The 12,832-nt window shown below is 46.6% G+C and overlaps 1 protein-coding gene across 4 annotated transcripts in view; it reads right to left on the bottom strand.

The window, feature by feature from the left end:
- AFF3 (ALF transcription elongation factor 3) overlaps window positions 1-12,832 on the bottom strand; it is a 624,339-nt gene that overhangs the window by 24,823 nt on the left and 586,684 nt on the right. For all 4 annotated transcript variants that reach the window (XM_069583830.1, XM_069583832.1, XM_069583831.1 and 1 more), the window contains exons 15-16: window positions 11,633-11,834; window positions 9,674-9,795 (exon numbers count right to left, since the gene is read on the bottom strand). In XM_069583830.1, the coding sequence (XP_069439931.1) occupies window positions 9,674-9,795; window positions 11,633-11,834 (324 nt within the window). The remainder of the gene's footprint in view (window positions 1-9,673; window positions 9,796-11,632; window positions 11,835-12,832) is intronic.

Below are 12,832 nucleotides of genomic sequence, written 5' to 3'. Positions count from 1 at the left end.
GGAGGGCCCAGCTTCGACCACCTCTTCTTTCTCCAATTTATTTCCTCTGTGTTTATTCCATTTGAATGACGTTTTGGTTGCTTTTCATGGTGGTTTATTCTTCTTTGTCCACAGATTGACCTTTGAACACATACTGGCTATCTGTTGGGTCTTTGATGCCAACTCTGGCAATTTACATTATTTTTGTTCTTGTTTTTTAATAGACTGTCAAGTTTTCTGAGCAGTTTTAGGCTCAGAGCAAAATGAAGTGGAAAATACAGAGTCCCCATAAACCACTTGGTACACGTGCTCAGCCTCCCTTACTACTAACCCCCCTCAATTGAGCAGCCCATTTGTTACAATTGATAAACCTAAACTGAGTGACCTCCTTGATGGTCCAGTGGCTAAGACTCAAAGCTCTCACTGCAGGGGGCCCCGGTTTGGTCCCTGGTTGGTGAACTAGATTCCCACATGCCATAACCAAGAGTTTTCATGCTGCACGAAAAGATCCCACATGCTGGCACAGCCAGATTAAAAACCCTAAACTAACATGTCATTATCACCTGAAGTCTGTCGTTTACATTTGGATGCACTCTTGGTGGGGCACATTCTATGGGTTTTGAAAACTGTAGGATGCCACATAGCCACCATAATAGCGCCATACAGAGTAGGCTCATATCTTAAAATCCTCTGCAATATTTTTTGTCTTTTTGCTGAATGCCCCAGAACAGAAGACCAGATCTACCGCTAGCTAGAAGTCAGGTCTGACTCCTGAGTTCAGATGGGGTCCTGCAGCCTACCTGTTCAGGAAAGGAGCTGCCGTACCTCCATCCATTTCCTCCCTGCTGCTATCACATGCTATGAACGCTTCCTCGTCAATATCCCCTTCTTTCCTCAAGGACCACATCCACCCAGGTCCAGGCTTTCATCACCTCTCCCGGCCTCGAGTTTGACTCCTGTCCCGTCTCTCCTGAGCTTTAACTCTTGAGCAACGTTTGTAAAACATGGCTTTCGTTATATATCACCACCCTACTCATAGATCTAAAATCAAACTCCAGAGCCTCTGAAACTGAATCCCAGTCCTGGTCCTTAGTAAGCTTGCCTAACCCTCTTCACTGCATTACTTACTCACCAAGTCCCTCAACCACAGTGAGTGGTGTCCTCCCTGGCTGGTCAACATTTCAGTGCTGTTTTAGAAGCCCTGCTCATCCCTTCCCTCCTCCCTAGAACACCCTCCTCTCTGCTCCTTCACGAAATGCTTACAGTGAGCCAGATGTTGCTCATCTCTCAAATTCTCAGCCCCTAAGGCCTTTATGCTGGGAAAGATTGAAGGCAGGAGGAGAAGGCAGCAACAGAGGATGAGATGGTTGGATAGCATGACTGACTCAACGGACATGAGCGTGAGCACACTCTGGGAGACGGTGAAGGACAGGGAGGCCTGGCGTGCTGCAGTCCATGGGGTCACAGAGAGTTGGACATGACTTAGTGACTGAACAACAACAAAAATCCTTCTTGGTAATTTTGGTTCATGCTCAGCTATGTCTTTCCTGATCTCAGATACCACTTCTTGTTCGCACTTCGCTTCCAGGCATTTAACTACCTTCTGAGCTGTCCCGGGCTGCAGTCATTGCACGTGTGCAAATTGGCAGCTGGAATATTTTCAGTGCGGGCTCTGCCGCAGACCTCTTTGATCTTTCCCACCTTGTTGTTGTAGGTACATGGTAGAAGAGAAATGAGTCCCCTGTGCATTCACATTTCGAGTTTAGAAGAGAGAGAGTGTGTTGGCTTCTGATGGGGTGCAGCCTCGAAGCCAACGAGCCACAGAACATCTCCATGGCAACCTGATATTCTCTGCATCATTATCTGTCCCACACTCAAATAGAGGAGTTTGGTCATTTTTCTCTTGCCCTCTTTTTTGTAGACCTTGTCACTGACAGATCATCATTTTTTCAAATGCATTTTGTTTTCATGAAAGAATCCTGGTAATAAGCCAAGGCATCTTCGTTTTTACTAGCCTTTTAAGTTATCCCCAGGGCGGCAGTGGCCTCGAATTCCCCATATGGATGCCGCCATCAGTGCTGTTTTTATCTGTAGTGTGTAAATGTATTCTTTAAACCTGAGATGGAGTCTGAGTCACAGACTCTCACAATAGTGTATGTGGATAAGTAACACATCTATTTTCTGACTGTATCACAGGAGTGACAAGATTGACCTGAGATGCTGAAGAAATGTACTATCAGGGCCTATCTAGGAGCACATGAGAATTCTCATCTTTGTATCTTACTGCACTGACTCACTGAAGACTGCCTGCCGATTGGCCCTTTTTCTCCCTCTCAGGTGATTTCTAGAGTGTTGGTTCCAGGTCAGATCATTATAAAGGCAACTGGATGATGGGACGTCACCCAGATTGCCCGGCAACGCCATAGACACGTGCTGTCAGGAAGGCGTCACTCTGGTGGTGACCTTCAAGTCAGCAGGAAGATAAAACGGTTGTCACCATTGTGGCAGCTACAGAATATAAGACTGCAGAGGCCCTAAAACGAAACCCAGTTATCTCAGTGTTCAAACCGAGTTTTCCTCGAGTCTTCTTCTTTTTTTTTTTTTTTAATGTGGAAAACCTAGAGTTTGGCTTTTTATTGTGATAATAACATTCTTCACATTGTTTCTCAGGGTGATGGTATGTGATGCTAATCTGTGAGAAAGCCTAAGAAAAGTACAGTTAAACATCACGCATGTGACTGACCGCATCTCCGGGGCTCTTCAGAACCCGGGCTTGGAGCATCTGAAAACCTAGGCTGAGCCACACGTATCTCTGTTATAAGAGCTCTTGGCACCAAAAGTAACGTGACCACAGGATCCAGACAGCAACGTCCTCCTCTCCTCCCAGCGGCCCCACCAGCACACACGTGGCCTTAGTTCTAAGCAGCAGTAGGTCTGAGCCACCCTCTCGTTTCTGCTGGCCTGGGAGTATCACAGCGCCCTGACGCTTTGTTCTCCTGCGTGACTGACATGGAACAGAATGCTCTCCCACGGACAGGCTGGAAGGCAGCTTTCTGGGACTCTTACCTCTGTGAAACGCCCATACCCACCCCCCTCCAACCTGGCAGAGCCAGCCTGCTTTGTAAAAACTGGCAGAGACGGAGAGCCTGACGTGTCTGAACAAACAGGTTCCCTGGCACCGCACAAGTCGAGATAATTTTCTCAGGGAGTTGGAATCCAAATCAGACAACGAGGCAACTGCACACCAAATGAATTCATCATCTGAGAGCCTGTCAGCCTGTCATCTGATAAGTCCTGCAGGTGTTACCATGGCCCAAGCTGTGAGGTTCTTTCTTCCCTAAGAAGAACGTGTAAGAAGTGGAGGAATTGTTTTCCATGAATGCTGTCGCTGAGGGCACTTCATAGCCAGGGGCCCCATTGCTGCCGTTGGCTTTATGAGTGCTTCCAGAAAGAAGTGAGAAGGCTGCTTACAGCTTCCCTAGTGATTCAGACAGTAAAGAATCTGCCTGCAATGCAGGAGACATGGGTTCGATCCCTGGGTCAGGAAGATCCTCTAGAGAAGGGAATGGCAACCCACTCCAGTATTCTTGCCTGGAGAATTTCATGGACGGAAGAACCTGGTGGGCTATAGTCCATGGGGTGACCGAGCAACTAAGCACATTAGCTTTTAAGCACAAGGATTCAAATGCAGCTTTTGTTTCTATGCTCTTGATGTTGGCTGGGACCCCTAAATCCCTGGCTTCTCAGAAACATGAGCGATCATTCGTCGTGTCTCCTACAGGTCGCAGGCTCTCACAGGAGGCTCCTCTCTCGGCCACACGTAGAAAATAACACGTGCTTTCCGGGACACGCAGGCTAAACGTGGCAGGCTGTTGTCACCCTATCATAAGCAGCTTCCTGTTTAAGTGGAAACTCATCAATTTGATTGCTGTTCTTCTCCAGGTGTTACAGGTAAGATAAAATCATTTTACAAAGCCCTTCAAAGGATCAGAGGGCTCAGATTTCAATCAGAATGATCTGAAAGGCCCTGTCCACCATTCTTGCCCTCCCAACCTCTGGCCAAATCCTTTTGTTCCCTCTTTCCCTCTGTTGTGACTAAAAACAAACAAACAAAAAAACCTTGGCTGAGAGGGACTTCATAAGGGAAAAAAATTCCATATGAAGAAAGAAAGGCACAGGAATGGTATTATCAGAAAGGGTGCGGTCCAGCTTTGAAGCGATGGGAAGCGGGGGTGCCCCTCGGGAGGGGAATGGTCACAGCCAGCCCACCACAGGAGTGCCTTGCCTTGATCTAATATCACCTACATAAGGATTTCAGTTGGGGTCCTTTGAATAAATCACCTGACCTTTCACTTACAGGAGTCTTCCATCATCTATAAAATTAAAATCCTTTCAGCTATAAGAATGCTAAGTATCATGACATCATAAGTGCCAACTTCATCTTCCTGACCTGCCAGCCACATGGCACAGGCCGCGGCTTCAGCATCGCATGGCAAGGGAGTCTTTTCTTGGCGTCTGGAGGTTTCAGTAGCTGGGCTCCTGTAATTGATGCCATGGGGACAGATGGGGCGTTCGGAGGTTTGGCTGAATGTGACAATCGTGACTGACTCTTCCTTGTGAAATGTGGGCAACAGTCGGCACATCCTTCTGGAAGCGGCAGGCAGGTTGGCACCTGGGGTTCTCTGGCTCCCTGGCACAGCAATATGGCATGGGGGAACGGAGGCCAAGCGCTTCACCATCAGCTGTGCTCAGACGTCTGCACCGAGGCCTTCGTGACACAGCTGTTCCCTAGATTTTCCACCGCCAATAACTCTCCCGTCACTAGTGATGACACCAAGTGATTTATAGCTCATGGCTTTGCACTAATAAGATCGGTTTCTAGGCTTTGGGTTGAATGAAGTGCTGTCACTCATGGACATAAATTCCTAACAGATTTTTGAAACAAAAGTTTGGTAATCACACCAGTGTCACCTTAAAACCAGAGCTGCCCATTAAAATGAATGAAATAATGCCATTTGCAGCAACATGGATGGCCCTAGACATTGTCATACTGAGTGAATAGTGAGACAGAGAAGGAGAAATATTGGATACCATCCCTTACATGTGGAATCTAAAAAGAAATGATACAAACGAACTTACTTATAAAACAGAGACTCATGGACTTATAGAATGGACTTACGGTTGCCAAAGGGAAGGCTGTGGGCAGGGATGATTAGGGAGCTTGGGATCCGTATGTATACACTGCTATATTTAAAACGTCGTGTGGATGCCTAGTTGCTCAGTCCTGTCTGACTCTTTTGGGCTTCCCAGGTGGCACTAGTGGTAAAGAACCCGCCTGCCAATGCAGGAGACATAAGAGACATGGGTTTGATCCCTGGGTTGGGAAGATGCCCTGGAGGAGGGCCTGGCAACCCACTCCAGTATTCTTGTCTGGAGAATCCCATGGACGGAGGCGCCTGGTGGGCTGCAGTCCATGGGGCTGCAAAGAGTCGGACACGACTGAAGAGACAGCTTGCACGCACACATCTGACGCTCTGCAACCACATGAACTGTAGCCCACCAGGCTCCTCTGTCCATGCGATTTTCCAGGCAAGGATACTGGAGTGGGCTGACATCTCCCTCTCCAGGGGATCTTCCCAGCCCAGGGACCACACCCTCATCTCATGTGTCTTCTGCACTGCAGGTATGTCCTTTACCCACTGAGCACTGGAGAAGCCCCATCATATTTAAAACGGATAACCAGCAAGGATTATAGCACAGGGGATTCTGCTCAGGGTTATGTGGCAGCCTGGATGGGAGGGGAGTTTGCGGGAGAATGGACACAGGTCTATGGATGGCTGCCTCCCTTTGCTGTTCACCTGAAGCTATTACAACATTGTGAATCGGCTATTCCCTAATACAAAATAAGAAGCTTAAAAAAAACCCCAACCCTGCTGAGGAGTGAAAGTGGCACACGGCTAAACGGCTAAACGTCAGGGGAGGAGGAGGTGCAGTCATCACTGCCTCCCATCTGAGCCTGCAGGATAGGCTGATCTGGATCACATTTAAAAAATAAGTTATTCTGTTCAGTTCTATCTCCATTCTGAAGGCACCACCTGGTACCTGCTGAATTGGTAAGTAACCTAGGAAAAGGGGCTGGAAGCCTATGAATTTAAATTGACTTGCCTGTAGTAATTCCTTACACTCATGGAAAAAAGAAAAAGAAAAAAAAGGTGTAGGCACTGCCCCTTGCACCCAGCAGGCTTCCCTGGTGGCTCAGATGGTGAAGAATCTGCCTGCAGTGCAGAAGACCTGGGTTCAATCCCTGGGTTGGGAAGATCCCCTGGAGGAGGGCACGGCGACCCACTCCAGTATTTTTGCCTGGAGAATTCCATGGACAGAGAAGCCTGGCGGGCTACAGTCCATGGGGTTGCAAAGAGACAAACGTGACTGAGCAACTAACATTTTCACCCCCGCTCCCCCAGAATGTGATTCCATTTAGGGTGACTCAACAGTTGTTATTGGAATGCCTGCTGAATTCTGGCTGTTGTCTGAAAGGCACGTGTATTCAACCATTAACGAGTATTTATAATACAAAAGGATGAGTTTACTATTTTTTTTTTTTTTAAAGCTACAGGATGTAGCTCTGAAAGTGAAATGGCACGATGGCAACTGTTACTTTTGGGAATGCAATAACTGGATTTCTATCAGCTCTAAATCATTTTGGTGCCAATGCTCTAGTTCTTTCTTTCCTTCTGGTGGTCTCTCTTTGTTCATGTCACTGCCTGTTGACACCTGCAGTGAGGAGAAGTCAAGGAAAGTGACAGGAGCCAGGTCATGGTCCTTGAAGCCGGTGCAGAGCGGAGAGAAAGCAGGAGGCTGAAATCGCAGAGGAGTTTCCTAGAGAGGCCGCCCATGTACCGCCATCTTCCCTGAATTAATAACTGAAGGAATGAAGCAGATACCCCCACTCCCGCTCCTGGACCTCAGCACACACCGGCTGAACACTTCACACACTTTTAGGGGACTTCCTAGCCCAGTGATCTCTTAAGACCCATATTTTTATTGTTCCGAGGAACAGACAGTGCCTGCTGTTGCTTTTCAAGCCTGAAGAATTTCCCCACGATTTTCTCAGTTCAGTGGTTGAGTGGCTGTTTGAGCCGCGTGTTTCTTTTACTGTCACGGATTTCAAATCAATTGGGACACATGGCAATTGGAAGATGTCTCTCTCTCCGTATGATGGATATGTAAGAGGGCTTTTTAAAAATTCTATCTATATCCATAAAAGGAGAAACAGTTTTATTGTCGCTGTCAGCCAGAAAAATCACAGTTTGCTAATGGGAAGAATGCATGATAACAGCCTCTTGGTTTGATACAGATAGGGACAAAATTACATTAGCCACCGTCTCAGCAGATTGAGAGACATTTCCTCTTGTAAACAGTCCAAGGAGCTGCAGGTCCACGTAGGACCATTTAGCTGTTGCTGTTTTAGACTTAGTTTTCTGGTCTATGCTTTGGAAAATGCCTTACATGTTAATTTCCCATATGTGTGTGTTTAAACACCACGCCCTTGATATGTTTGATGCTCTGGGTACCTTACTGTTGAATGTGTGTGTATGCTCACTTTGTTAGACTATGACAAAGTCTTAGTCCTTCTCTTCTTTTTTTGTTCCCTATCATCAGATCTTTCATCATATCTGCACTATTCTTTAATTTATTTTTCACTGAACATAGCTGATTTACAATGTTAATTTCTGCTGCCCAGCAAAGTGACTCAGTTATGCGCATACGTATATTCTTCTTTGTACTCCTTTCCACTATGGTTTATCCCAGGATAGAGAATATGCTATACAGAAAGATCTTGCTGTTTACCCATCCTATATACACTAGTTTGCCTCTCCTAACCCCAAATTCCTAGTCTATCCCTCCTCCTCAGCAAGCTTCTTGAGATGAATAGGGGAGGTTTGGGACCCAAAACCTCAGCAAGCTTGGTTTGAATGATGTACAGAGCCACATTTCCATTCTTATAAAGACTTGACCTATAAGACAAGTATAACTGTTTTTCATTCCTTTAGGAACTGAGTTTCAAGCTAAAGGATACAGAGGCTGACCCATCTGTATAGTAACTACTTTACCTTCAATTTGTTTCTTAATATTAGGGAGAACATCCTTAATTAAGATGAAAATCAAAAGATTCCTACATCTTCCAAATGTAAATTTCCATACTGTCATTAAGCACAATGCCAACTGCCGGTTTTTATTAACGGTTAAAGCTCCCTTTGAACAATTTACACCCCCAAACACTAATTATATATGGAGTTGACTGTCGGATTGGATTACACGCCCTTCACCCTGGGGATTAATTACCACTTCTCTGGCTGCCCAGGGCAGTGAGATGAGGGAAGGGGAGCTGGTGAGGGTCAGGGGACAATGTGTGTGGGGCTGAGTGCAGGCGCGATCACAGGAAGAGGAGAAACACACACGTCCTCCTGGGCCACCCTTACACTTTACTAAACTCAGTCATCTGGGAGTGTGTCCAACGAAGGAACAAAGACTCTGGATTTGGCTCTCAGTCCTCGAAGTCTAGCTCCTCGTTAGCTTAATGAGGTCCACGCAGGGCCTGAGGAAGACAACTTAGTATTCCTGTTTCTTGGACATGAAGAAACAGACCTTGTCTACACTCTTGGTAAAGACAGGGTGGGAGAGAAGGCTGGGAGGAAGATGGGGGTGGAAGAGACAGCTTCCGCCTCTCCAGGTGGTCACTCTGAGAAGAGGCCATCTCACCGGGTCTCAGGGGACCTGCCAGGAGACCAGTGTCATGCCTCACTTTTTCTGGTTAGGAAGCAGGGACTCAGAGACATTTAGCACCATTTTGGTTTCTGACTGTGGGTGGGGCGCGTGGTTTACAGTCTGTCCCCTCCGCTGGACGGTCAGCAGTCAGAGGGCAGGGGGGTCTCTCACTGTTGTCTGTTGGTCCCCGCTGGGGATTTAAGGGCGTGCCTCCCACAGATACACAATTGTATGCTTGCTGGACAGTAGAAGTTGAAAATGGGATTCAAGCCAAACTCTTGAAACCATATCTCCTGCCCTCGAGGCTTGTCCTTGACACATATTTTTTCCCTAAGAGCCTAAATAATTTTCTCATGTGTCATTTTCAGCATCTCCCGAGCATTCCAGGATGCTATATTTATTCATGTTCTTCTTTTGTTTCTCCTCCTAAGTTGATGCTGGGAATGAAATACTTGGGTTTTGGCACTATGATGGGGGGACGGATGACAGGATATTTTTCCTGTATAAGAATTATTTACACTTTTATAAAGACTATAGCATTTTAGAGAACAGAAAGCTTTCAGGAGTGAATCACTATTTTTCTTTGCCTGTTACAGTTTACAAAGACAGAAATGCCTCTTTCTGGTAGCATACAGCCCCAAATGCAGGTGCTCAGAAATATAAGACTCCTTGATGCCATTTGCCTTAGATTTCTGGCATCCTGGATACAACTGTGATAGCACTGGCTGTCCCATTCATTCAAACCACTCCCCGCCAAGGGCTCGGGGGTGCACTCAGCAATTTCCTTTGAGAGGGTGACATTTAACTGACTGGGTCACATGACAGAAATGGCCACACTAATGTGTCTAATCTGTAGACACATATAAACCATCTCCCCGGTCCCACTTATCTGGCCTTCCCCATATCGACAAGACCCCACACTTACATATCATCGAAGATGAGTTTCTGCCTCTTGCAGTCCCGGTGGCCGTTGGAGCCTGGAGACCAGGGCTCGGTCTGCGGCCGTGACTTGTGGAGGATGTTTTCAGAATTGGTGTGAGCCGCTTTCTGGACAACAAACAAACACAGCCGCCTTTGATAAACTGGCCCTCTGGCTGAAGGAGTAACCCGTTAGAATTGCTGGGGTTCTAGGTTAGACGTGATAGCACTTTTTGTTTCGATTAAGAAAGAGAAACGTGTGCATTTCAGGTCTCAAGCTGGAAGCTTGTACGTGTGTGGTCAGATGCCATCCGCACGGCAACATTACCAGGGAGGCCTTAGTCTTGCTCTCGCATCCAGATCCTAAACCTGCCGAAGCGCGGACGGCTACTGCAGGTGCAGGCTGGGGGCTTAGGACTCAGGCTCCTACTCTTCCCGGTTGCTAGGCCCACGGTTCTCCAAACTGACAGCATCAGAGTCACCATTAACACACAGACAGCTGAGTGCCACCACCAGCATCTCCGCCCCAGTAGGTCTGGGGGAGGGCCTGAGAACATGCATTCTGCACAAGTTTCAGAGTGCTGGTCTAGGACCGGAGCTCTCAGAACCACTGAGCTGTGTTCATCCTTCACGAGAGGTTCGGGTCATAGACTGACTGGTTCTCATCAGCTGTCTGTGACGAACAGGAAGAGCCGAGGGGTATCGCAAGAAATTATTTAAGATGTGTTTTAAAAAGGAACACTCTCTATCTGGGGAAAAATTTAAACATCCTTTTTTTTCCTCCCCCTGGAGATATAGATATATAAAGAGCAGCTACTGTGTGTGCTGATCATCTGGATCATAAAACACCCTGTCTTTGGTTAGGAGATTCAAATGGATTCCTCTGAAGTAATTAAAGTGGAGTGGAAATATGGGCTGATTTTACATGCGGATCAAGCCTCTTTGTTATGAGAGGCTCTAGGACTCTGGGCATTTCCTTTTTGGCACACAGAGTAGTAAATTACGGGTGTGTGTGAACCCTGGTCTAAGTGGCTCTCCACAGCTCGACTGTAAGCTTCCTGCAGGCAGAGACTGAATCTGTTAGGTTAGCAATGCACCTCAATTGCTTAGCAGAGTGCCTGGGACACAATAAGTACTTCCTTGATAAACACCTGTTCAGTGAAAGAAGGTCGAAATAAAGTCTATAATTGGTTAAAGATTCTCTGCACATCATAGTTGCTTGTAATAGAAGGCTCTAGAGGCAAAGAGAAGTTGTGCTTGGTTTAAAATTTGAATTGCTTGCTTTTTATTTCCGATTTTCCTAATATGACCTTCTCAGATTCTTGTATCCTAGAACTAAAGAGAACTGCTCTCAAATGAGGGTGCCTAAGAGGCTTAGTTTCCTGATCGTTCAGTAAGACTGTGGCTCTTGTTGGACCTTAACAACTTTTTTTTTGCCTCTTTGAGTCACTGGATAAAGCATAAAATGCTGCCTTCCCTGTTTGTTTGCAGAGTCCTATTGCCAAGTCTCATTTCTCCTTGCCTCATAAAGCCCTGCTGGTTTTGAGAAGCACAATGGGGAGAGTTTGAAATTAAATAAAGGACTTGGAGGATGCACAGTTCAGGGATGCCCACTCTTAAAGAGTATCCGTAAAGAGGGACTCACATGCAGTGAATATCCACAGGGGTGGAGCTGGGTCCATGTGGGCCCATGGGGAAGGTGGGGCTGTTTCTTTTCAGAATGGAAAATGAGGTCCTCCAAAGAGGTTCCTAAGCAGAAGAGGCTTAAAATACCGCCTCTTTTTTTTTCTGCCACAGCCTCTGCAAGACGCAAAGGGCAGCTCTTGCTGGGTCTTCCCAGAGCAGCACTCAGGGCTGCCTTGAGGGGCCTTGAGCTGGAGTTTAGACCGAGCTGGGTTACAGGCAGAGTAAGGGCTGTGCTCGGTTTCATTTCTGTTTCAACTGGGACAGGAGGGCATCAACCTACCGTGAGGTCCGCGGCATGGCTCTGCAGCTGGCTCTCCGCCTTATGCTTTTTGTTGGAGGAGGTGGAAGTAAACAGACCGTTGCTGTTGGATTTGCTGGAGGAAGTTAAGTCCTCGCCGGAGAATTTGTGTTTAGATGCGTCGGAGAGGGGTGAGATGGGCGACCGGAGCATTTTTTCATTTTTATTTATTGGTATTGCCAAGCTGAGAAAGGAAGTCACAGTAATGGAATGTCACACACTCAGCACAGGGGAAGGAAATGTTTTATATATGACCCAAACCTCCCATTTAAAACCTGCTGGTAGGAAGATGTTTACTGGGAATTCTTGTGCCAGGAAACAATTTTATGGCATTAGGACCGTAAGAAACAACAAGCACATCTTGTTCATTGCTTCTTTACTTATTCTCCCAGAATTAAGAGTAATTCTGGAGCGAAACGACTAAGAATACTACTCTCACTTCCCAAGTTTTTCATCCAAGGATCTCAAAATACACAGCAAACCACTTACTGTTTTCCTAACAAGCGCAAGCAGCAGGTAATGGGAAACTCAATTAAATGATACACGAGAGCTCTACTTCCAAAAGGACTTTAGCTAACACCTGCTGCTGCTGCTGCTGCTGCTGCTGCAAGCCGCTTCAGTCGTGTCTGACTCTGTGCAACCCCATAGATGGCTGCCCACCAGGCTTCCTCGTCCCTGGGATTCTCCAGGGAAGAATACTGGAGTGGGTTGCCATTTCCTTCTCCAATGCATGAAACTGAAAAGTGAAAGTGAAGTAGCTCAGTCGTGTCCCCATGGACTGCAGCCTACCAGGCTCCTCCGCTGTGGGATTTTTCCAGGCAAGAGTACTGGAGTGGGTTGCCATTGCCTTCTCCCTAATTATCACACGGAGAATAACACAATCACAGAACAATCAAGCATGAAGCTACCTTCCAATTGTTAGGCAACCAGGCATTGATCAGAATACAAAGAACTGAAACAGTCATTAGAAATGACATTTTCTGATTTCTAGTTCCTTATTTTACCTTCAAAACTATTGTCTATGTCTGAATATACATCCAAGTGGACCATCACAGAAGGGAGTCACTTCTATCTGGGTCTTTACAATGTATGTAATGTGGATAGGGCTCTCTCTATGACTTCAGGTGGAAACAAAAAGAGTAGGAAGACACATTAGCCCAAAATGAACTCAATCATTGCTAA

This window comes from Ovis canadensis, chromosome 3, assembly GCF_042477335.2.
Source record: "Ovis canadensis isolate MfBH-ARS-UI-01 breed Bighorn chromosome 3, ARS-UI_OviCan_v2, whole genome shotgun sequence".
Classification (NCBI taxonomy): domain Eukaryota; kingdom Metazoa; phylum Chordata; class Mammalia; order Artiodactyla; family Bovidae; genus Ovis; species Ovis canadensis.
The sequence above is the reverse complement of the archived record's forward strand: the minus strand, read 5'-3'. Positions and strand labels throughout refer to the sequence as shown.